The 27,259-nt window shown below is 34.4% G+C and overlaps 1 protein-coding gene across 1 annotated transcript in view; it reads left to right on the top strand.

Annotated features, from left to right (window-relative positions):
• SSBP2 (single stranded DNA binding protein 2) overlaps positions 1-27,259 on the top strand; it is a gene marked incomplete at its 5' end in the record, with an annotated part of 86,757 nt that overhangs the window by 33,749 nt on the left and 25,749 nt on the right. The window contains 5 exons of the mRNA XM_039220108.1: positions 1,597-1,663; positions 2,382-2,452; positions 8,836-8,927; positions 15,281-15,329; positions 26,417-26,452. Coding sequence (XP_039076039.1) covers positions 1,597-1,663; positions 2,382-2,452; positions 8,836-8,927; positions 15,281-15,329; positions 26,417-26,452 — 315 coding nt within the window. The remainder of the gene's footprint in view (positions 1-1,596; positions 1,664-2,381; positions 2,453-8,835; positions 8,928-15,280; positions 15,330-26,416; positions 26,453-27,259) is intronic.

Genomic DNA, 27,259 nt, shown 5'->3' with positions numbered 1-27,259 from the left:
GACAAATGGCAAAATTTGATTGAGGTCTGTGGCTTGGATGGTAGTGTTGTATCAGTGTGGATTTCCTGTCTTGGAAAGTTGTGTTATGGTTATGTATGGGAATATCCTTGTTTAGAGAACTATACTCTGAAGTACTTAGAGGTGATGAGGCATAATTTCTGTAGCTTGCTCTCACATGGTTCTGAAAAAAAGTGAGGATAATAAATGTATAGAGAAAGAAGGAGAAAGGGTGATGGGGTGGATATGAGGAAATGTCAGTAGCTGGGCAATTGGTGTCACACTATATGGGAATCCTTTGTACTGTTTGTGTAAGTTTTCTATAAGTTTGAAAATTAAAAACATACATATACACATTTTTAAAGCAAATGGAGAACTTATACCAGAATAGGGTTAAATGGAAAAATTATGTTAGGAAATGATCCCTAAACTGAGGTCTAATATGTCAGCAAAGGGCACCCTTTCTTGAGCTCCTTTAGAAGAGAGATTGTTTAGTTTTAGTTAACTTTTGTTTTGTTTTTAGTGGTTGGCATTTAGATATTATTGATTAAATGCATGAATTGAAAAAAGCTGAAGGAAGTTTTCTATGGCTGGAAGTTAGAATGTGAGTGTGGCAATGGCAAGAAATTAGGCTGGAAAAGTAAGCAGAGAACAGACCATATAGTAGCATATGTATTTGGTGTGCTTGTAAGGAAATAAAATTTTAAAGAATTACAAAAATGGCTTAAGAAAGGCAACTCTCTACTGTATCCCAAGTGACAACAATTAAGAAAACAGTTTTGATCTGATATATAAACATTTTTAATATTGAATTTCTTTCAAAATGTTTGAAATTTTTAACTAATTAGATAATCTGCTTTAAATTGGAAGAGCGAGTCTTTATAGATATTCTTGCCAGTCATCAGGATTGCATATACCTGTGAATGAATACATGTATACTTCAAAGGATCAGCAAATTTAAATCATGTATAGTTTGGTCCAGCTCTAAATGCTACTCAGACTTAGAAACTCATGATTCAGTATATGTTTAGTCACACACCCTTCATAAAATAAACACTGTCTGTTAATCTTACTCCCTTTTTCAGTTCTAGTTCTCTTTTTTCCATTCAGTCAAATTATTTGAACTTAACTAGAGTATTATTTTTCTAAATAGTTTCTTAGGGAAAATGTACCCCCCAAAAAGTTCATACCAAGTCCTGCTGCTATTATAATGCCACATGAGTAAAATAATCTATAGAATGTAGAGAGATTACATTAAAGAAGCAAAATTAGTTATTTTAGTACCCTTAGTAAATTAATTTGGGGGAAAGGCATAGTACTTCTCAGGAAGAAATAGGCAATTTTTGCTTGGGTATTTGTTCCCAAGAAGTACTTACTTTATTTACCACAAAATTGGCCAAAGTAGAATCTTTTAGAACTAAGAACTTCTATAAGGATATAAAGCTATAAAATTTATAAATTAATGTGAAATATAAGAAATTTCATGAAATACTCAAATGTACTCTGTAATTATAGGAATTTTTTAAAAGAATTGTTAAAGCACATATTTTGTAATTATTTACAATATTTCTTTTTGTTTGGTTTTACATAATATGCTAGGCACTTGGTGGTGTCCCAGGAAGTCAGCCATTACTTCCAAGTGGAATGGACCCAACTCGACAACAAGGTGATTACTTTAAAGTAAAAGTAAAATTGATGTGCAGAATCCCAAAGGAAATCCTTTATTTTTTAAGGACAATTTTATGTGTTTATATGTTCCATAATTATACCAATTGCATTTCTGCAGGTAACAATGGCCAAGTGACTTACAGTTTCAGCTTACTCTCACAATCATGCATGATAGTAAGGGAGGTAATAATATAAGAAACAGAGTAATTAAATATCCAAAATCCATATTATAACTAATAATTTCTAAACCTTTTATGTAACTTCTAACAAATGTAAATTTAAATGATTATATCACATATGATTTCTTCTGCCTTTTTCAGATAGGTTAGTCCATCTGACAGATGAGCAGGAGGAAAGAAGATGCTCAGCAACTAGTTGCTTGATTAGTTTAACAAATCAATAATCAGGTCCAACATAATAAGTACCACAGATATGTATGGCTCTAGTACACTGTTCCAAGGTAAAAGGAGCAAATCGTATGAGAGATGTATTCAGAACAGACTAGGAAGAAAAATCCAATCTCAGTGAATGGAGACTGTGGGCAAAGAGTGAGTAGAGGCCAAAAAGTAGCCATGGAAGCCAAGAAGCAATGATGTCAATAACCCAGTCCCTTACTAAGTAATACTTGTCAGGCAGAGAGGCTGCTGGCTCCCTGGTTTAGCACTCATGCTCATTATTTTGCTAATATCTTTATACCTTTTTTTTCTTTTTTAAAGGACATCCAAATATGGGTGGGCCAATGCAGAGAATGACTCCTCCAAGAGGAATGGTGCCCTTAGGACCACAGGTAAATAATCAGCACAAAAGTTAGACACTGAGTTTTCTGCCTTCATCTTATGTAAACAAACTATATCACTTGCTGGCTTTTATTATGCATTAAAGGCTTGATATAAGATAATTGTTAGGCTCTTAAGGAGCAGAGTTATCTGTGACATGTCCAAAATGATGTAACAACAATCCATATTTTAACAGGTGCTATTGCTTATTACTTTAGTACATTTGAAAAAGTATGCAGAAATACATTACAATAATTATTATAAAAACTATTAATTACCTTTTTGTTAGCTATGCTGAGGAAATCTAGAAAAATCATAATAATTATTATAAAAGATAAGCATATAAGTTAAGTAAACCAACTGAGCTATTAAATAGAATAAGCAGCATAAAATATATTTCTAGAAGTCTTTCAAAGAATACCGTTGACTACTTATTATATTCATATTCATAGAATGTGAAAACAATAGCTATTTAGAAATAAACATTAAAATGGGCATTAGTGAACAAGCTTAATCCTATCAGTGTATATCAGATGTTAGACTTCTTCTCTCTCAAAATTTCCCAGAAGTACCCAATATGAGTTTGAATCTGTCCTACCTATGGTGTTACAGGATATCATTTACTTTTGGTAAAACATCCTTTTGTCTCTCTTGGGAAAACTGCATGAGGTAGAAATTAATGTTATAATGTTATATTTCAAGGAAGCTAGCCCTAAATCCAGAATTTTAAATTTCTATCTTATGGGTCAGAGGTTAGTATGTCATAATGCTGGCTAAAAGTGAATTAATTTATTTTCTTCTTTCTAAGAATAGCTTTATAAGTGACAGTTTTAGGAACTTGTTTCATGTATCTACTGTAAAAAATTAATATGTTGTTGTGTGCCCAAAGGAGTCAGAAAATTAAGATTCTAACCCTGAGATAACATGAGTTAGACCTAGGAGTTTCTGATTAACATACAATTACATAGATAGATAGAGATAGAGATAGAGGAGATAGAAGTGTATTGAAACACAAAGGGCATATAACCAAAATTTTCAGAGATACTGTATTTCATTAAAAAAATAAAACCTAATATGTAAATATCTGACATTCTCAGTCTGAAAAAAAGCAATTTATTTAGACTCCGTTATTTCCTATGTATTTTCTTAAGATCTTATAAAACTGATTTAGACATATAAATGATTTTCCCCTATGTCTACTCATGTTAGGGTTAATAACGTATGTGATCAACCATCAGAAGCCATTAATATCAATTAGAATATATAAGATCTATAGGATATTTCATTGACTCAGTATAGATTTTAGTTATTAATGAACTAAGCCAATTTGACTATACAGAATTTGAAGGATTTTCCCCCAAAATTTTCATAATAGATATATTTTATTTTTTTAATCTCTATTTTTGAGAGAGACAGACACAGAGAGCAAGTAGGGGAAGGGCAGAGAGAGAGGGAGACACAGAATCTGAAGCAGGCTCCAGGCTCTGAGCTGTTAGCACAGGCCTACCAAGGGGCTTGAACTCATGAACCGTGAGATCATGACTGAGCTGATGTTAGATACTAAACCAACTGAACCGCCAGGCACCCCTAGAAATTACATTTTAAATATAAATAAAAATGTGGTGCCTATAATTTAGTTACCATTCTTCATTCAGTTCATTGATTTTTAAACTCTTTAAGGTTTTATCATCCCAAACCAATATTTTCAATACTTTTAAAAGCTAGATTCTGATTTAAGAGTCAGTTTTGCAGTGTTTGAAAGATACGCCAATGGTTACTTTAGCTATATGAACACTTAGATCTCATTTGAAAATGCAGAAATAGAAAGCATATCGGTCTTTATGATTTATAAATACCTCGCTGTATCTAGCTGTTTATGTGTACTTTGTTTTAAGTAAATTATAATAAAATGTAAAACAAATTTCTGGTATATAATCTCTTACTGATGAGTTTTATTTCCAAGTTTATAATGTAAGTGTGAATTCTTTGTGTTTCAAACTCAAAAAGAGTAGTTTATTTCTGCCATTTGGATTAGTATCCTTGCTATTTATTTCTTCATAATTTGAGGTAGATAAATTGTTTTGCTCTGAATATTTCAGAAACAAGAACTACCTACAATAATGTCTTTAAATCACAGTATACAGAGTGTAAATGGTTAAAGAAAATTATTTATACATGCCATTACTTGAAAGAAAAAGAAATTCTATTAATATGAGTGGCAGAATAGATAAAATGTGAGGTAAAATAATTTGGAATGAGGGATTCTTTTGAGATATTTATCTATAACACCTGATATATGAAACATATGCATTATAAACTGTGAGGTCTGTAATAAAGGTTATCTGTGTTTTTTGAAGGATAATGAAAAAAACAATTCTCATAGCAGGTATCTAACCATACAGATGCTACCCAAAAACATAATGCATCTGCTTTTTTTCTAGTTGAATTATAGAAATAGTCTTTGTAATGTTTTTATCCTTTTACGCAAATAAAATACAACTCTTTTTTATCGTAGATATTATTTCCATAATATTTTGAGCTTAAGACCAGTATAATGGAGACAGTAGTTATATGTTGGAACAATTGAATTGCTAGAACAAAGAAATATATATCATCTAATGATTCTTAGATAACGCCAATTTAGGCAAATACACACCTAGAACATAGTAAACATGCTTAATGTTTATCACATAAATGAAGAAATAAAAGTTTGCCCTTAATCCTGACATATTTTTCCTACCCCTTTGCCTATTTTAAATTTAAGTTCAGTGATAATACATACAATTATCTTTTAATTTAAAAAATCTTAATACCATATTTGAAGACATTTTTCTACTTGCTTTTATAATAAGATATACTTAGCTTGTCTGTATTCTTATGCTCACCAGGTTCCATGTGATTAACAGAAAAATTCACCAAGACTGTATAGTTAGTTCTTGGTCTTCCAGAAATCTGAAGGATAAATGAGTTGTATACAAGTAGGAACATATTATGATTCCCAAATCAAATACCGGCTGGGGTGGAGAAATGGTGAAATAGAAATACATGATAAGTTTTGTCATGTAAAGAGAGTTAACTTTTTATTTTCAAATTTAAGATAGGAGGTAGAATTCAGCTCAGTAAAGGGAAGAGCTTTCTAGAAAGTAAACTGCCCAATCACGGAGAAACTCTGTATAAACTTTCCAAGCAGAATCTGAACAGCCATTTTGTCAGGAACATTGCATTGGAAAAGAGATTAAACCAGATGGAATTGTAGAGCTGCCATCCGCTTTAAAATTCAGTGATTCTAAATGAGCTCTTACCATTCTGCCTTTGTTGATACCACTTGGAAAGCCAGTTGTTATTCTTTCTTATCTTCCTGTTTTCTTTTGCCTCACATTATTCACAAAATGAAAATATTTTGTAAATCCATCAAATTATGTATTGGATAATTTCTTACTCATTTTCTGTGATACTTGAGCACTGGATATACCAAGATGAATAAAGATTCTACCTTCAAGGTACTTACTGTTTAGCAAGAGACACAAATACATAAAGAAAAACCGTTATGCAGTAGAAAAAAGGTCTAGAAAAGAAATATGCATACTCTGTCAGGGAATCATTACACAAACAAGCATATAACTCTGTTATGGTTGAGGGGTCAAAAAAAGATGATGAGAAGAGGGCTGATTTAAGTTGGTCCCTTATTAATGGCGACAAGAAGGAGCAGCTACAGTTTTTGAGCACATGGTGTCATGCTTTTAAATGCACTGACAACTATGATAGTTGTTTTAGATGATTTTGTTTTGTCCTCCAACAAGCATGTAAGACATGATAAGGAAATTAAAGTTGAGTTGACAATTGGAACAACTGGCCCAATGTGTGGCCCATGATCACACATATAGAAAGAGGAGGGGCAGGGGCGCCTGGGTGGCTTAGTTGGTTAAGCATCCGACGTTCGCTTAGTTCATGATCTCGCGGTTCGTGAGTTCGAGCCCCGCGTCGGGCTCTTGCTGACTGCCAGCCCAGAGCCTGGAGCCTGTTTCGGTCTGTGACTCCCTCTCTCTCTGACCCTCCCCTGCTCACGCTGTCTCTCTCTCTCCTAGAAATAAATAAAACATTAAAAAAAAAAAAAAGAAAGAGGAGGGGCAGAGGAGATGGGGGCAGTGGCAACAGAAGTTCAAGTCATTATCTTTCTATATCCAGACCTATAAAGAAAACTAATGTTTCCCTTGATACAATGAAACAGATCTTTTCAGATGAAAAATGAAGGGAGACTTTTCTTTTGAAGCATTTGTATTATAGTCTACCATCCAGATTTTATTTCTAATGGCTAACTTTCTTCTCAGACTTCTTGCTAATATTGCTGGTGCCACTGCCATGCGTGGTCCAGAGGTTAAGGGAAATAACCATCATTTTAACTAATGACTCAAGTGTGGATAGAAACAATTCTGTCCCATAGCACATACAGTTGGGATGTTTAAATAAGATTTCTTGAAAGTAAAAGTTAATAAACAACAAGAAGAACACATAACTAGGTAATTTATACACTGTGGCTTACTCTCTGGAGTTAACAGTCTCATGAATATTTCCTTGTCATCTTAGCACCTACTACACAAAAGGCCATGCTATGAGTTACCATGAGTGTAAAAGTGCATTGCATGTTTCTGAAACACAAAAAATCCAGTAGGCTGGATGGTATAGTCGGGAGTAGGGGAGAAGGTGAAGATAATAGGAAATGAATACAGGAAATGTAGGCTAGGGCTGGTCTGTGAATACATCATAGAGCTATGCTGTGGAGTAAACATTTAATAGGCAGTGTGAGTCAAATGGCTCATAAGTGACATAAATAGGACTGGGTTTTAAGGGTTTTTTTAATGTTTATTTATTTTTGAGAGAAAGAGAGAGTGCATGCGCCTGAGCGGGGGATGGCAGAGAGCCAGGGAGACACAGAATCTGAAGCAAGCTCCAGGCTCTGAGCTGTCACCCCAGAGCCCTATGCAGGGCTCAAACCCACAAGCTCTGAGATCATGACCTGAGCCAAAGTTGGATGCTTAACTGACTGAACCACCCAGGTGCCCTTTCTAATCATAGTTCTAGAGGCAGCATGAAGATAAATTGGGAGGAGGGAAAGGCTAAGTCAGAGAGACCAATGAAGACAATATATTAGTCTCAGTAAATGACAAAGATTAGTCTCAGTAAATGACAAACGCCATTTCACAGGTGGAAGCAATAGACTTCGGTAACTGACTGGATTTAGGAATTCAAATAAAAGGAAGAGACATCATTGAGATCCCAGAGGTTTTTAGCCCAGACTGTTATAAAGCAGGTGATGCCTCAGCACTGACTGAGGAAAACAATAGGAAGAATGCAGTTGTGAGAAGAGAACATTGAGTTTACTTTTAGATATGTTGAACATGAAGTGGTATCCAGATAGAAGCAATCCAAGTGAAGTTCAGTGTAGGAGTTATCCAGGAACTTAGGAGAGACATCATGACAAAATTTAAAACATTTGGAATTCCTAAATCGTTGTTGAACTAATGGTAGCAGATAAGATTACCCATAAGTGTGTATTTAAAGGAATGGTATGGCTAGAACTTGGAGAAAAGCAACATTTAAAGAGTTGGCAAAATAAAAGGAGCCAGCAAAGGAAATTGAAAAGGAGTAGTCAGAAAGGTTGGAGGTATAGTGCTATGAGAGAGCCAAGCACGGAATCAGTTGATAGTGTCAAAATATATTAACATAAGAATGTTAAAATAAATCTTTTGGCCCTAATGGAAACTAAAGTAAGCTAATACGATACGCATGTTAAAACATTAAAAATGTTTTCTCCTTTGAATGTATATAAGAGAAATTAACAGAAGCCTACTGAGTTGTATAATTCACGTATACATACTTTAGTTTTCATATATTGTTGTGTATCTGTGTATTAGTACATTTCTCTATAGGATGTATTATTTTGTAAGCAGAAATAGTTTGCATTCAACTTTCTTATGTTGGGTTCACAGTCTGGTTTTTTTCCTTCAGACTTTATGTAATTGTTCTGGGCCTGATAATTTCAAACATGTTGACTATGTCTTTTCTTTAAAAGCAGAGTTTTGGATTTATAAAATGTTTCATTTGAAAAAGTTCACTGTTGTACAGATGTTAGGACCTTAATAAAGATATGTTGAATATTATAATTGCAGTTGTACCTTTATCATTAACATGCTCCAGTGATCTTACATAGTCATGTAGTTTTTAAATGACACAGACCAAAGTAATTGTTGAAATAGAAGCAATAGTTCAAGAGTGGATCCTTCAGAGAAAGAATTGCACAGGCCTTATCCAATCAGGAGTTATGTAGGGAAATCATTAACCTGCTCTCCTTTCTTTCCCCCCTCCTCTTTGGTTTTGTTTTTTTGTTTTGTGGTAGTCTGACCCTTGGTTATCATTACAGAACTATGGAGGTGCAATGAGACCCCCACTGAATGCTTTAGGTGGCCCTGGAATGCCCGGAATGAACATGTAAGCAAAATGCCATATTATCATGTTTAGTATTCTGTTTTCTGTCTTCTGAAGTCACACTAATTTGCAACACACTTTCAGCTCCTCAATTTCTGTGCAGTATAAAATGAAACTAGTGTAAATGTACGAAACATGAGCCATGGTGTCTGCCTCATTTTCACAACGTACTCTGTTTTTCTTCCTTCCCTTGCAACCTTTAATTTTTTCCATTTTCAAATACCAAATGCCAACTTTTAGCCTGGTTTTCATGTTTCATTTATTTAATTAAAAATGAGGGTTTTTTTTACACATAAGTACACAGTCTCCATATAGTCTATACAAAACTATAAAGAGATGTGGACATGAGGAACAGGACTTCACTCCATAGAAGCAGACAATTGATACTGACTTCATTTTAACAGATACTTAATGATTCCTAAAAGTTGTTAATTCTTATATATGAGTCTTTACTTTTGCTTTGTTGGGACTACTCTTAACCCAGCAAGAATTCTTTTCTGGTATTATCTTCTATATTTAAAAAAAAAAACTTTCCATACTATAAGGTGAAATTTTTTTCATTTCCTTTTTAAGTGTATTTAGTTTGAGAGAGATACAGAGAGAGTGAGCAGGCAAGGGGCAGAGAGAGAGAGGAAAGAAAATCCCAAGTAGGCTTCACACCATCTGCACAGAGCCCAACACGGAGCTTGATCCCACGATATGAGATCGTGACCTGAGCCAAAATCAAGAGTCAGATACTTAACCAACTGAGCCATCCTGCAGCCCTGATGGGGTGAATTTTTGTTTGAAAGATAAGATGTGCTTGCATAAGGAGTAAACTGATAGTATTTTGGTTTGTTTATTACTGAAAAGGACTTTCAAGCCCAAAGAGAATAGTTGTTTCTATTACCCAAAATAATGCCATCTATTAAGGAATTTTAATTTATTTTTCATTATCTAACTTGCCCTCAAAGTTCCATATATACCAGGTGCTTATTTGTGACGTTCATTAATTCACCAAAGGATCAATTCCATCATATGGCCTAAAGAAAACTTACCAGAAATCATGAAACCTTCCATAGAGGGTTATAGGTAGTTTCCTCTAATATATGTTCCCATTAGTCTATGTTTTGGTTACTTACATATCAAATTAGACAACTCTGCCATCACTTAATGGCATTGAAGATATAATGAGACAAGCTTCTTTGATATAGATAGGGATTTTTGTAAGTTTCTGAAACCATTTTCATGGAAAGCAATTTTGCCTAAAATAGAAAATAGGTTAATAAGTGGGTACCAGCCAGACTCAAAACTAACAGAACAAGGGGAAAAAAGTAGGTCAAATTTTCCTATCACGTCTTTTTAAAGTAAAAATGGGTAGACATGAAGTCTGACTTTTCTTAAATCCCTCAAAGGCTTGGCCTTTATTAATGGTTGTTACAAAAAGGAGTGATATTTTATGCTTAAATCAAAAGCTGCAACTCTTACCAGTAGGATTTAGATGTATATTAAATTTACCTAACTGAGATTCTGACTTTAAAATGCAATAGTATTTAGGGAATATAATTTTGAATACTATGTATAGATGTAAGGAGTATACATTTTGAGTATTATGATCAATTAAGAATTATCATTAAATGGTAAGCTTGTCCCTAATGTCATTTTGTATAACACACTTCATTGTAATTAGCCATGTGGTCAACTTTAGATCAACCTGTTTTGTGTTAATATAAAAAAAAGGTATTTTTATGTCACTATTAAGAGACTCAAGATACTGCTTAAATTGTCTGGTTCTTTTCTCATATACATATAAACAAATACATATGGGTACTTTAAATTCCCTAGACTATGGAGATTAAAAATATGGTTGGAATTTTTAATATGATTACTTTTGCTGATATTTGCATTTGGGTTTCTCACTTAAATACACTCAGATGCTTTAACATATTTTTATTACATAATATTGTACTGTTCATATAATTTCTGTTTTTAAAGTAACTAAGCCTTACAGACTCAGATTTCCATTATTTCTTACTATTGATTTATTTGTAGTCTATATAATTTTCAGTTTTCTATAAAGTAGGATATTCTTCAAGAACAATGAAAATGTAAATATTTCCTTTTAACAAAGAAGTTCTAAAGTATGGAAGATCCAACCAAAGAGAATAATTCATGTATTGATATTGGCCCCAGAAAAGCAAAAGTGAATTTAAAGAGACATAAAAAAAATAAATAAAACGTATTATCTCCATTGTACTCAATAGAGTAAACATTGTTGAAATTCACTTCATAACTTAGTATCTTTAAAACAGATACTAAATTTGTGTTATGGCAAATAAGTATTTCTAACTAGTATTTGTGACTTTTTTCACGTCACTTTTTTTTTTTACATGTTGGGTAATTTAAAAATAAAGGTAAAGGCATTAGAATAGTGTTGCTCTAAGCTCTATTTTTAACAGCCTAAGATATTTGTGTATTGGAGTCAGGTGGGACCTGCCAGCAAATCATATCCGGATGAGTTTTCTTTAGCTTGTCACTTTTTCTTGTTTGCCTGAAAATATAATGACGGCTCACTAAAGTAATTAAGTACTGTATTCTAACCGGCAAACTATTTGCAACAAAATTTTGATAGTTTTATCTTGAAAAATATTGGTTGTCTACACAGAAAATAATTACTCTGATATAATTTTTATATTTCCATGCTCTAAACTCACGGTATTAATAGTATCATCTAAAATTAAAGTCAGATCATTCTTTTACTATTTCTCTAACTACTGTTGTATTTGTATAAATAAAAGCATAATATCAATTTCAGTAATTTAAAGTAGAATTTACAGACTACAGCCACAATGTAAATATTTTCATCTGCATTATGGATAAGCTTTTTAAAAGAAACTATATTTCTGAATTACTCACATTTTTACAAATTTCCAAAGAGTTTAGGATTCAACATTACAGCATTTCTAATTCAACTTTGTATACACTGGTATTTTATAAAACTAAGAGGACAAAGAATTTCAAAGGATCTAGACCTTGTTATCTTATGGAATGATAAAGTTTTTGTAGTTATTATCTTGAAATAAAATGACTGCATAGCAAAAAAGGGGATTTTTCTCCACAGTAATCATAGTTACTTTTATTTTATCATGTCTGTATACCCCTACCAAAAAATACATGCTTCTTTTAAATTACATTTTTCTTTTTGTCTTTTAAATAAGGCTACCTTGATTCTACTTCAAACCATACCTATACAGAAATTTCCATTCAAAATAACTCCTGTATTATAGTTTGTAAATTACCTTCTTGATAATACTGATGGTTCTCAAAAGGAGTAGGAATTACTGAGCTTATGTAGTTTTTCTAATAGAACTACTCACTAATAAAGCCCCCATTTTATTTAGCACTATTTGTGAAACTAAATGTTTTCAAACACAATAGTAGTGTTAGGGGAAACTTAGCTTATCCTTGTGAGTTATGTTTTTAAGGATTTTTTTTTTTAATGTTTATTTTTGAGAGTGAGAAAAAATGAGCAGGGTAGGGACAGACGCGGGGAGGAGGGGACAGAAGATCTGAAGAGGACTCTGTTAATAGCCAAGAGCCCGATGTGGGACTCAAACTCACAAACTGTGAGATCATGACCAGGGCTGAAGTCAGACACTCAACCAACAGAACCACCCAGGTGCCTCCTCCGTGTAAATTATTAATACTTAACCTATCATATTAAAATGAAAGGGGGGCACTGGATGGCTCAGTCAGTTAAGCACCTGACTCTTGATTTCAGCTCAGGTTATGATCTCATGGTTCTTGAGATAGAGCCTTGTGTCAGGCTCTGCACTGACAGCATGGAGCCTGGTTGGGATTCTCTCTCTCCCTCCTTCTCTGCCCCACCCCTGCTCACGCTCTTTCACATGGTCTCTTGTCCTCTCAAAATAAATAAATAAACATTTTAAAAAATAAAAAATAAAACACAATATGATATGAAATACATAGTGTGCTGAGACTAGATTAGTATTTGTCAAATAACTGGAATGTGTAAAAGGTACTGTTACTGATAATGTAACATTTAACATTTAATTTAATGCTGTTATTTATTTAAGTAAAATGTTTAGTTATTTAACATTTAATTTAGCATGTTAATTTAACATTAATTTTTAAAATTATAAATAACATTATATTTAATCTTATACAGTCCTATTTTAAAAATTATGAGATAATTATCATCTTAACATTGTTGTATACAAATTTTTGCCATGATTTGGATATAGCATTTTTTTTAAGATAGAGAGCCTGCAAGTAGGGGAGAGGGAAAAAAGGGTCAGAGAGAGAGGGAGAGAGAGAGAGAATCCAAGCAGACTCCATGCTCAGCACAGAGCCCAATGCGGGGCTCAGTTCCATGACCCTGGGTTGATGACACATGCCGAAATCAAGAGTATGACCCTCAACTAACTGAGCCACCCAGGCACCCTTGGATATAGCATGTTTTTTATGCTATGTTAAGATAAGTATTTCCCAATTTCTTTACTATGTTTTATTTAGCATCAAACAAATTATGTGGACTAACATCAAACAAATCAAATATTTCACTTGGTCAAAACATATTGTATGTTTTACCTCACTTTCTGTCCATTAGGACATTGAATCCTATATGTAAGATCATCTTTCTAAAGTGTTCCAGTAATTAATTGTAAAATCATCATCATCATCCCCATCTTAAAGAGGCAGTAGTTTCCAGAGACAGTACAAGTACGTACCTCTCATCTTCTCCTGTGCACAGTATTTTGACCAGCTCCTCTCTGGGATCTTATTTTCACCTTTATTCCTCAAGCAGAATTGGGGGAAATTGTATTTGGGTACCCTAATAGAGCCCAGGGAAAGTATTTTCATGTACTTCCCTGGTGTTTACATCCCTGGGGAATTAATTCCAAAACAAAATGAAAAACAGTTCTAAGTAATCCAGCCAAACATGGGTAATACAGCTAATTTGGACAACTTCTATCAAACATATGAGAATTTCAGGTTTAAGGTCCCTACAATAAGAATCAGGGGACATATTTTTTTATTAAAAATTTTCTTTCTACCACAGTTAGAGAGAAAAGGGAATTTTGAGTGACCCTAATTACAGAGAACCTGCTAACAGTAGTCTACTTTTTATCAAGCAGTATTTATTCAGGTATACTTAATATTAAAACATGAGTACAGGAGACCTTTTCACTTGATTTTGGTTTTAAAGATTCATGTCCTTTTAAGCTATAGAATACAAAACATTATCCACCACCCTAAAATGAAATAATATACTGACATACATTGGCTTAGATTATTTCCTATTTTTCCCAAGATTTATTCTGGCCACTGTCTTGAACAACAATTATGAAAATAAAAAGAGTGATCCCTTTTTTAAGAAGTAAATTGTCTAGGCACCTGACTGGTTCAGTCGGTTAAGTGTCTGACTGTTGATCTCAGCCAGGTCTTGATCTCAAGGTCATGAGTTCAAGTCTTGCAATGGGCTCAGCACTAGGTGTGAAGCCTACCTAAAATAAATAAGTACATAATTATAAACTGTCAGTAGCACTGAAAGAGAGATTAATACATAGATGTATAAGGTAATCTGTGAGTCTATGAATTTTTTTAAAAGAAGTCAAATTTAGTTATTTTTTATGTGCATTTATATATTTGTAGTTTAATAAAGCAATCATTTTATAGATATTGATATTTTTAAAATAATTTAATTTTAATTTTGAATGATATACAGGTGGCAGTTATATTTATGTCATAGGATTATGGTTTATATTTATTAAAAAATTAGTGGTTTTACCCATGTTTTTTACTGTTATAAGTGATTATCACTTTTAGTAGTTGTTAAAATAACTGAACTTAGGGGCGCCTGGGTAGCTTAGTCGGTTAAGCGTCCGGCTTTCGCTTAGGTCATGATCTCGCAGTTCATGGGTTCGAGCCCCGCGTCAGGCTCTGTGCTGACTGCCATCTCGGAGCCTGGAGCCTATTTCAGAGTCTGTATCTCCCTCTCTCCCTGACCCTCCCCTGCTCAGGCTCTCTCTCTCTCTCTCTCTCTCTTTCTCTCCCCTAGATATAAAAAATAAAAAAAATATTTAAAAAGTAAATAAATAAAATAAAATAACTGAACTTAAAATAAAGTTGTACTTAACCAAAGTAGTTTGATTTGGGAAGAAAACTGTATTATGGAATGATTAAAATTTTTGATTTAAGAAATAAAAAGGCTGTGAAAATAAAGAGTAATTTCAGTGCTGAAATAGAACTTAATGGTAACTAAATTGTAAATGTTATGCTTTATGATTTGTTATTGCATATTGTGAAACATTCAAAGCCTAAGTTAAAATTTCACTGATCATATTGTCTTATAGGGGTCCAGGTGGTGGTAGACCTTGGCCAAACCCAACAAATGCCAATTCAGTGAGTATATATATATATTTAATTTTCTTTGCACTTTCTAGCATTGAACAACAAAAATCTGTTGCTTTTGAAAGCAACTTTTTAAAAAGTAATCATTCAAAAATATATTTTGCATATATATTTTTAATATGTGTAATTTTTGAAATGATGTAATTTTTTTTACTTCACATTAAAACATGCATTCTATGTGGATAAATAGACTTCCAAAATTAAAATAAAATGTGATTTAGGTATACCACAGTAGCCTATATTTATTATAATATATATTTATCATAAAATGATTTGATCTTCTAAAATAACTATGATAATCACTAAGTGGCCAGATAACCTCAATCTATACCAGAGTTATTATGATTATACGTATTGTACTAGTTGCCCCTAGGTTTGCTCTCTCCCTATTCCAGGAAGCAAGGACATGTTTGCCCTATGCCTGTTGGCTGAATTGGTGTTCCTACACGTCTGTCTGTGTATCTGACATGCTGTGAATTTTCCTTACATGTTTTGTGATAGTTGTTTAACTGCACAAATATTTTTCTCTCTTAATAATATCACATGAATATAGGCACAATATGAAAATTAAGCTTTTACTCTTAAAATTGATATGATTTTAATTTAATGATCCTGGTAATGTTTTCCCTTCTTGACTTTGAACCTTTGAATAACTTCAGTATAGAGAGAGGTCTGCTGTGTACTTTTGTGTAGTGTGGGCACAGTACAAAGGTTCCTGACTCAATCAGTAGGGTACTAAAATACAGCTTGTGCTCCACTTGTAAAGTCTATGAGTATCTGGCCCAGCAGGGATGCCTTTCACTAATATGCACAGAGGTACCCTCATTGACTAGCAATGACCTTACTGCTAAAAAAACATGAAACTGATCCAGTGTTTAAGGTTAATTTAAATTTCAAGAAAATTTGAAGTGATGTATGTGTGGTATAGAAAGAAACATCCTAAATTTATAGCTATTCTAAGGCCGAATCACTTTCTTCTCAATTAAGTAAGCAATTATCGTATTTCTAGAGAAAAAAGTAATTTATATTATCTTCCTGTCTCTTAGTTTCAGTAGCTAATTGAAATACAATTTTGAGTGGAGAGAGTGATGATCTTGATTCCATTTGGGTCTTCACTGTAGTATTTAATCTTAACAAATTTTTCTTTTTGGTAATTAAAAAAATTTAAATATTTATTTTGAGAGAGTGAGTGATAGCAGGGAAGGGGCAGAGAGGGGAGAGAGAAAGAAAGAGAGTGAGACAGAGAGAAGGAGAGAGGGAGAAAGAGAGAATCCCAAGCAGCCTACATGCTAAACACAGAGCCTGGAGCAGGGCTCCATCTCACGACAGTAGTTGACATCATGACCCAAGCCAAAATCAAGAGTCGATCACCCAGCTGACTGAGTCACCCAGGAGCCCCTCAGCAAATCTTTCTAAAGTACTGTTTAGCCAGATTATGTTATAATGTGAATATCTTTCCTCTCCAAAATTCTTTTAGTTTGCTTATATGCTTTGAAGAGTTCACATTCCTTTTGCTTCTTGCTATCTGCCTTTCAAATTCTTTCAAGATTTCACTTTAATAAATGGCATCTGGCTAGTAGCTCAAGATAGAGTTCTTTCAACTCCCTATTAAAATACCCATAAAGGTACAGGAAAAAACATTTTTTTCTGACACTGAAAACTGACAGTCTTCCTTTTGCTAGAATCTGAAAAGACTTTTTATTCAGAATCTGCATGTCTGTCGAAACTGGATTAAAAAGCACAATTAATGGAGTACCTTAACTATGTGAGCCTTCTCACCTAGAAGCAAGAAGACTTCTCTCCTTCCTCACTGTCAGCTCTCTCAGCTGTCCCTCTCCTGCCCATTGCAGGCGGCCAAGTGCAATTCACACCTGCCACTGCCTGCCTCCAGCAGTACCTCCTTTTATACACTCACCTGGAGACTCTGTCCCCCAAAAACTACTTGGGAAGGTGGGCAGTCAGATTTGATATTGAGGATGGTGCATTGTACCAAGCAGGTATATTATCCTAGTAAGAGTATTAGATAGAGGCAGAGATGGGGAGAGAGTTCTGCATTCTGCTGTTAGTTTTGATGCATTCCACCTCTTCATAACTTCATAGAGTGAAGCACTGTGGATAGGAGAAGGTACTATATTGGGTCAGCAGGTCTGCATTACTTTAGATCCTGAGAAACACTAGAGTAGGAGGTATGCATATCAAACTGCCATCCAGTAGTCAGTATGAAATGGGTGTTTGACTAGCATACATACGTGTGAGAAATAGAGTTGAAAATAATCCCTTGTGTTAATATGTATCATTTGTGGATACATCTCCCCTCACTCAAAGAAAGGTGAATAGGGAGGGGCGCTTAGGTGGCTCAGTTGGTTAAGTGTCCAAATTCCGATCAGGTCATGATCTCATGGTTCTTGAGTTTGAGCCCCACATCAGACTCTGTGCTAACAGCTCGTAACCTGAGCCTGCTTCAGATTCTGTGTGTGTCTCTCTCTCTGTGCCTCCCCCACTCATGCTCTGTCTCTGTCTCTCTCTCAAAAGTAAACTAACATTAAAAAAAATTTAAAAATTAAAGGAAATGTGAATAGGGAAAAAAAATAGGAAGGGCCCAAAGCTTTCTCCTCAGAAAGAGAAAGGGGGTCATCATCCTGAGTACAGAGAGACAAAGTATTCCTCTGAGAAATGATTTATTATGAGAGCAAGAAAAAAATCATTAAAAATGATGACTTTCTGACAAAAACATAAGCCTTAAATAAGGCTTATTTAAGCCTTATGTTTAAGAGGGATTTTTTTTCCCCCTAAAGACTATTGGTTATGTTCTAGCAACAACTCACCTATACTGTTTTGATTTCCAAGTTCCTTAGACTTCTTGTCCTCATTTGTAACTACAAACACTTTTTATTTTGTATCAGTATAGTAAGTCTCTGACTCTTCAGGGTCATATGTTAAAGTGGTTGATTATTTTGTTTTTTCCTATTTTCAAGTATGTCTTATATTTGTTTTGTCTTATATACTTTTTTCCTTTTAAATGTTTATATCAAAATAACTTTAGATTTATAGAAAAATTGCAAGAATAGTACAAAGAACTCCCATTCATCCTTAACCCAGATTCCCAAGTTATACAACACTTGCTTTATTATTTCCTTTCTCTGCTTGTACATATTTTTTTTCTGAACCATTTGAGCTGTATTTAAGTTGCTGACATGATGACCCTTTATCCCCAAATACATCCATGTATTTTTACTAAAAACAAATACATTATCTTTCATAACTGCAGTTAAGATCAAAATTAGAAAGTAAACATTAATGTAATGCTGTTCTCTAATCTGCAGACCTCACTCACATTTCACCAGTTGTCCCAATAATCTGCTTCATAACAAAAGAAAATCCTAGTTCATTTGTTACATTTAACTGTCATGACTCTTTGTCTTTAATCTAGGACAGTTTCTCAGCTTACCTTTTTTCTTAACCTTGCAGTTTTGTTTAATGCAAATCAGTTATATTATAGAATATGCCATAATTTTGTTTTATCTGATGTTTCCTCATGATTAGATTCAGGTAACATATTTGGTAGGAATACCACAGAAGGAATGTTGTGATTTTCTCAGTGTATCATTTCAGGAAGGATGTGATGGTGATTTGTCCCATTGCTCGTAGTGTTAACTTTGATCCTTAGTGAAGGGTAGTGCTTGTCAAGTTTCTCTCCTGTAAAATTACTGTTTTTCCTTTTGTAATTATTAATTTGTGGAGACATACCTTGAAACTACAGTAAATATCCTTTTCTTCCTCATACTTTCATCTGCTACTTTTGCCATCCATTGATGATTGATGCTTTTTTGCTATGTTGGTTGCCAAGTGGCTGTTTTCTGTCTTTTCTTCTCCATTTATTAGTTGCCTCTACTACAGAGCTTTTCTTTCTTCATTCATTCATTCATTCATTCATTCATTCATTCATACCAAATGTGCTTGTTGTTGACTCATTTTATTCAGTAGGTTTTTGATGCTAAAGTCACTCCATATTTAGCAGTAGGAACCCCTTCAAGCTGGATCATGTTTCCTTTTGACATGCTTCCATTATTCTTTGAGCATTTTGAAACTCATCTTGTGTTTTCCCAGTGTTGGCCCTGAAACAGCCATTTCTTTAAGGAGCCTTGGTTCCTTTTTAATGGAGAGTGGTAGTTGGAACTCAAGAGAGTGATACAAATTCTAGAAGCTCCCCACAGAAATAACTAAGATACAGATGGATGTTCATACATTCCTATACACACCTCTGTATCTTCCTGCATCTATCTATATGTACTAAAACCATGAGTACACACTATTGCTTCAATTTCAGTCCAACACAACAGGATATATTCTAGATTTTCTGTTTTTTACTTCTTTGAAAGTAAGAAATCTGCCTACCATTATGTACAATATATTTATTTATTTATTTACTTAATCTTTATAAATCCACAGTTTTCTGTTATAAAAGTATTTTAATCAAAAATGGTTTGGTACCCTTTTATATGACAGTAGAAAAAAACATTTTTAAGGAAAAATTAATATTTTTAATTTGGAATAAAAGTATGACTTTCACTTTTAACTTCCTTTGACCTGAGCATTACAATATTAGCCTCAGATTCTTATTTGGAAGTTTATTTACAAATCCACCAGTGAATTTTCCTTTTTATACTTTTCAAAGGAACCACACACCTGAGTTTAGCACATTCTAATCATTAAGTAGCAAGCATTTTTATTGAAAATATCTTAATTATCTTTGGAGACACTTTTAGTTATAAGGTACAGAGAAACAACCAAAGTAGGCTTATATTGAGAGCGTATCACTGGATTATGTATCTAAAAAGTCCAGATATAAATTTGGGGGCACATTTGATTCCAAAGATCCAGATAATGTCATTAGCACCTGGTCTCTATCACTTGCCTTTTTTTCCTTGCCATGACAAGAAGACAGTGTGAAGCTCCAGACTTAGATCCTCAGAACTCTCAGTTAAGTACAAAAAAAGCTCAACTCTTTATCAAGTACATAGAGGTATTGGGAATAACCAATTGAATTAGATTTGTTTAGCTTGGGTCATATGCTCATTAGATTGTTTAGCTTGGGTCATATGCTCATTATGACATGAGGGTACTGTGCTCTTTCAGCTAAGCCAAGGTCACACCCGTCCAACTTTACACACGTCAACTTTACACTGGCACAGATAATGTCTTGATGTTGCCCTCTCTGGTTTCTGGTAAACCAGTGCTTCTAAGGTAGTTTTAAACTTCATGGTTGAAGAAAGCTACTTAATAAAAATGTTGATAATCTTTTTTTTTTTTTTAAACAACCCAGGAATATCTGGGTGACTCAGTCCATTGAGCATCAAACTCTTGATTTCAGCACAAGTCATGATCTCATCGTTCATGAGATTGAGCCAGCATAGGGCTCCACACAGCTTTGGAGCCTGCTTAAGTTTCTCTCTCTCCCACTGTCCCTCTCCCCTGCTTGTGCTCGCTTGCTCTTTCTCTCTCTCTCTGTAAAATTAAAAGCAAACAACTTTTAAAAGCAAATAACTCCAAATCTCTAGCTACTCTGCTCTTCCCTTGCTACCACACCACTGTCATGTATATTAGGAGTCAGGATATTTCAGAATATCTAAATTATCAGTCATCACAGCTCTTGAATTACCAGTCTCTTGAATTATCTGTCTAAAGGATTCTTCTAATTCTGTGATTTTGATCTTTAGCTCTCTGTTCTTATCTTCTACATATGCATTTCATCTTTCAATTCATGTTAATGAATACTTTGTATGGAGTCTAGAGAAGGGAAGGAGGAGATTAATTAGATTGGGAAAATTGGGACACTACATGTAGAGAACAGCTTGTACAAAAATAAAAGAAGAAATGCAGGAAATGTTTGAGGAAAAATTATTATACTGTTAGTGTATAGGGGGACAGATTGTTTTGGAAGGCATGGAAGGTGACAAAGCTGAAAAGAGCAAAAGGGGGCCCCGGTGTGTTCAGGACTTTTGAATGGAGAAATATGAAATTTATCACCTGTGTAGGAGGGAGCTGTGTTTTAGGAAGATAGAATATGAAATGGATGAAAAATAGTAAAATGAAGTTAGGAGATAATAGTAATGGGCTTTATAAAATGTTATCAGAGCCTGAGGTAAAGTGGTGATCCAAGGAATAATGGGGGTGCATTTCACACATAGAATCAAAAACACCTGATGACCTTCAATTTGGGAATAAAAAGGAAAAAAAAGTTGAAGGTGATTTCAAGTCTTTGAATTCAGATATCAGGAAGAGTGGGAAAACGCAAACTCAGCTGGAAATATAGGAAAAGGAGGTTTAGAGGGTAAACAGTGAGTTTTGTTTTTAGAATATTAAATCTATCACTAAATCTAATAGAATCCTAGATCAACTGTTGTGTCTAGCACAGAACAGAAATGTATTCCATTGAAGCTTTATCTCTAGTTCTAATCCTGGTAAATTCTTGACCCATGTTTCAAAAAAAATCTGTTGATCAGATCTACTTCACTGTGCACTAGTGCCTTAAAACTCAACATGTCAGAAGTTTCCCCAAATTTGACCCCTTCCTAAATTTCCTACATGTAAATTAGTAGCACCATCATTCACCTACTCACCAAGTTGGAAACCTAGGAATTACCTTAACTTTTGCCTTCCCCTGTCCACCACACCTAGTTTGTCACCATGCCCTGCCAAATAACATTTGTGAAAAGTCTTTCAAACTTTCTTACTCCTACGTATCTTAATCAGTGCTGCCTAGAACACTCTATCATTTCTTACCTAGACCTTTTGCAATAGACTTGTAACTTGTATTTGTATTCTGTGATACCTCTAGGGTTATCTTACTAAAATATAAATTTGAATATGTCTCTCTAAAACCTGTGACTTCCTATTTCCTACAGTATAAATTCACCAGTCTGACCATACATGCTTATCATTTATTTTAGTTTCCTATAAGTACCACACTGTAGCAGCTGGGTAAAATTATATGCAATTTCCCTAATAACCTATGTGCTTTTATATTTCATTTTTCTGTCTGTCTTTCTCTCTCCTTCTCTCTCTCTCTCTCTCTCTTTCTTTCCTTCCTTCCTTCCTTCCTTCCTTCCTTCCTTCCTTCCTTCCTTCCTTGGTGATCCTTCCCTTTGTCTTTCTGGTGATCATCTACTCTCTGTAAGTTAGCTACCCAGATCAAATATGTCTTCTGTACCCACATCGTTCTTCTACCTATATTTTTACATTTTATGTCTCTCACACTAGGCTGTCAGATGCTACTAGTAACTTTCAAGAGTGTGTGTTCAGTAAAGTGCTACTAGGGGTAGGACCCCAAATGATCTTTCTCTTTTAAAGAGGACATAAAAGAATATGAAGTAGAAACAGCAACTATAAGCCAAAATTAAAGACCTTGACAGGACAAACATGGAAAAAAAGCTGAACTACATGAAGTAACAATTTTTTAAGTATTTTTAAATGTTTACTGTATTTAATTGTGTTTGAAGGAATCATTAAGAAGAAGAAATTAAAAACTATAAAATGAGCAAGGTCTTAGGAGAATGAGATGGGGCTAGCTTTGGAAGCAAACAGAAAGATTATCTTTTTTTGACCTGGATGAATAGATGAAAATTTTAATCTATAAATATGGAGTGTTGCATTCAAGATGAAGGTATAGCAAGAATTTGATAGATTTAATATATGACACAAGGGCAAGCTATCAACTCAGGATGTTATAATCACCTTGAGAGCCAGCTCATGAAAGTCAATTGTTAAGTATTAAGGAATTTTTTGAGCTGATTCCTAAATCATTGGTAGCTTACAAATAATCCTGTGAAGAAATAGGCAAAAGACATGAATAGACACTTCTCCAAAGAAGACATTCAGATGGTGAACAGACACATGGAAAAATGCTCAACATCACTCATCATCAGAGAAATACAAGTCAAAACCATAATGAGATACCACCTCACGCTTGTCAGAATGGTTAACATTAACAACTCAGGCAACAACAGATGTTGGTGAGGATGCAGAGAAAGAGGATCTCTCTTGCACTGTTGGTGGGAATGCAAACTGGTGCAGCCATTCTTGAAAACATAATGGAGGTTCCTCAAAAAATTAAAAATAGAACTACCCTATGACCCAGCTATTGCACTACAAGGTATTTATCCAAGGGATATAGGTGTGCTGTTTCAAAGGGGCACATGCACCCCAATGTTTATAGCAGTGCTATCAACAATAGCCAAAGTATGGAAAGAGCCCAAATGTCCATTGACAGATGAATGGATAAAGATGTGGTATATATATACAATGAAGTATTACTCTATGATCAAAAAGAATGAAATCTTGCCATTTGTAACTATGTGGATGGAACTAGAGTGAAATTAGCCAGAGAAAGACAAATATCATATACCTTCACTCATATGAGGAATTTAAGACCCAAAACAGAACATAAGGGAAAGGAAGCAAATAATATAAAAACAGGGAAGGGAATAAAACATAAAAGACTCTTAAATATGGAGAAAAAACAGAGGGTTGCTGGAGGGTTTGCGGAAGGGGTGGGGATGGGCTAAATGGGTAAGGAGCATTAAGGAATCTACTCCTGAAATCATTGTTGTACTATATGCTAACTAACTTGGATGTAAATTAAACAATAGATAAATTTTAAAGTAGATAAATAAAAAGAAAAAATAATTGGTAGCTTGAAATATTTCATGTAAGAATATTTACACCACATAAATTGACAAATGCTACAAATTCGGACCTTTTTCTCCCTGAGTTTATTGGGTTTATTGGTTTACCACTAGACTGTTTCAGGGCTTCCATAAAGGCTGAGCCAAAATGCTTCCAGATATTAGTGAACTCTAAGTTGAATTTGGAGAACATGATTATATTTTGGACCTTGTTCCTTATTTTGTGTTCCTCTCTGGTAAGTCTCTACTGTGAGATAGAAAAGGTGGTTAGGGGATGATCAAAAAGATGGAAATTAACTAAGTAGGCTTTGGAATAATGAATTTAAAATATTGGAAAGAGAAACAAAATGCTGACAGTGGCATGCGGGAAGGTCAGGGGCAATTTAGCAGGAAACTAATAAGGAAATAATGGACTAATAGGAAATTAATACAGAAATAATAAGGAAAACATGGAGGAATTGTAATGGAAGAAGATTCTGGTTGGAATATGGAATAATATATTTGTGAGTGTCATGAGGAATAAGAAAGATGTCAGGCAAGGGAGTTGTTTAGATCTCTATGTAAAGAGTTCTAGGATGTGGTTATACTCACAGATGGAGGGGAAGGAAGTATATGGTAAAGTGAAGGAAAGCAGTAAAGTATAAATTCCAAAGATTTAAAGGGTGGTTAGCATATATGTTAACATTGTTAAAGAATGATGGTAGGCAAGGGCACGTGGGTGGTTCAGTCGGTTAAGCGTCCAACTTCTGCTCAGGTAATGATCTCAGGGTTCATGGGTTCAAGTCCCGCGTTGAGCTCTGTGCTAACAGCTAGCTCAGAGCCTGGAGCCTGCTTCATATTCTGTGTCTCCCTCTCTCCCTGACCCTCCCCTGCTCTCTCCTTCTCTCTCTCTCTCCCTCTCTCTCTCTCAAATAAATTTTAAAAAACCATTAAAAATTAAAAAAAAAACTGATGGTAGGCAATAGAGAGAGGCAGAAGAACATGAGCATGATGTTAAAGTTGTAAGGAGATGAAAATTGGAGCCAACAGATAAGGTGGTGATTTGGAGAGAGCAAATGCACATATTAAAAATAATAAAACTCAGAAGATGGATGGTAAATCATGAGCTAAAAGGAGTTTAGGAGAGCAAAGTTGATTTCAACTCCCGAGTTTTGTAAGGGTGGACTGGCCATCAAGATCTCACTACTCATAGTGGAAGTAATCCCCATCATTTGTGTTGCTGGGCAACCTGGTAATGACACTCAGAGATGAATTACCCATAGGCAGATCAAGCGGGGGCCTCAGAGGCATGTGGTCTGTTATTAAGGCAAAGTGTGAACACCAAACAACAAGTTAATTTGTAAATAACTTAGAGTAAAATCACAACTTTGTTACACTTCCGTCTTCTTACTTTATAGTTTCATATTATTTTTAGGTTTAATTATATCAAAGGTGTTGGGCTAGAAGCTGGGTTTAGGGTAAAAGTACTATCATCTTTTTACTACTCTAATGATCCTATTTTGGATATGTACCTCCAAGAAGATAGTAGTTCATTGGATTTTTTCCAAAATAAGACAAAAATATCTCCTCTGGATGTACAGAATCTTCATGCAAGTAAGCTTGTGAGGTTCTATGAACAAAAGAAAATATTTGGATTTAGCTTTCTTTATTAATATCAACACTCAAGGGTTTAGTTTTAAAAATTTGTTTTTTAGTTCTTGTTTCTTAAATTATGATAGCAATATTGTGTTAATATTATGTAGTCTCTAGAAAAGAGTTTGGTTAAAAGCTTGATTTGAAGGGAAAGAGAGAATTTGTCACCCATATCTGATCCCCAGAAGTTAGTAGTCTTTGGAGACTTACATTAATGAAAATCTTTTGCATTTGTTATATTAGTTTCTAGTAGCTAATTAGAAAGGAAAGGGGGTAAACATGAGATCTATAGATCAAGTATTGACCCACACCACACGAATGTAGTAGCTAAAAACCGATCTTAAAAATAATAATAACACATCCCAGAATGCACATAAATTAGAAGTTGCATCTGTAAAAGCTATTAATTTTGAAAAACTCTGGTTTCCGGTTTTTCACTGCACAAATATATATCTTTCTAATTACAGCATAAGTGTCATTAGTATCGAGCAGTTGAGTGTAACTGCTCTGAAACCAGTATAACTTAAAGCTAGAATTCTAAATTCCTCTTGACCTAAATCCATTCTTTTTTATAAATTCAAGATAATGTTGCATTTATTCATTTTCGAGCACCCAGACAGATATAAACGGCTTTATTCTTTACCATCCTTTGTGATACATTTGAAAACTTGATAAAAGTCAGAATATAGAGTCATTGTAGGTAAGTCTCTGTTCTGTCACATGAATCAAAATATATATTTCTTTGTCCTGTTCACGTTCCAGATACCATACTCCTCAGCATCTCCGGGGAATTATGTAGTAAGTACATTTGGGATTGTTTGCTCATAAGAATTGATGTTATGTGTTATTTGGGCAATGAAATAGGAGTCCAGATGTTAAGAAGAGCCCCTGTGTATTGGCCAAGAAGTGAACATCTGATATGTATTGAGTTTTTCATCTGCCAACCTCAGTACATATGTTGATGTTCATTAGTGAAACAGTTATCAATCTGGCCAAAATTGCCCTGAGTACTGTGTTTTACTTTAGCATATGTTTCTGTAAACCAATACAATACACTTTGTCCAATCATGAAGAAAGCCATCCCCAGTTACACAATGATAAGCTTGGATTTGCAGTTCTCCAGGAGAATGAAGTATACCCCCTCCCTCACCCCCCACTCATCACACACAAAGTTTAGGAAGACAGTAAACTTTTTCCTGATCACAAAGAGAATCACATAGCAGAATAATGACTAGTAATTTGGCGGGGGGGGGGGGGGGGGGGGGGGGGGGGGGGGGGGGGGGGGGGGGGGGGGGGGGGGGGGGGAGGCGGGAGGAGCTTTTTTATGCTCAGAAATCAAAAGCACTTGTTTTTCTTACTATTTTTAGTACATGTTAAAATTTTCCAATAATTCATATACACCTTAAATCAAATTAGCAGGTTTTACATGAGCTCTTGCACTTATAAATGACCTTTTAACCCCCATCACAGTGTAATCCTTGCTACGTCTCAAGGCCACCATAGAAGATAAATTGTTATAATATTTAGGAGTAAATGCCTAACAGAAGAGCAAAGATAAAATGGTAGAAAGAAAATCTTTCCTAAAGAAATTTTCAGAGGTGGTGG

This window comes from Hyaena hyaena, unplaced genomic scaffold (genome assembly GCF_003009895.1).
Source record: "Hyaena hyaena isolate Hyena2069 unplaced genomic scaffold, ASM300989v1 scaffold_862, whole genome shotgun sequence".
Classification (NCBI taxonomy): domain Eukaryota; kingdom Metazoa; phylum Chordata; class Mammalia; order Carnivora; family Hyaenidae; genus Hyaena; species Hyaena hyaena.
The sequence above is the reverse complement of the archived record's forward strand: the minus strand, read 5'-3'. Positions and strand labels throughout refer to the sequence as shown.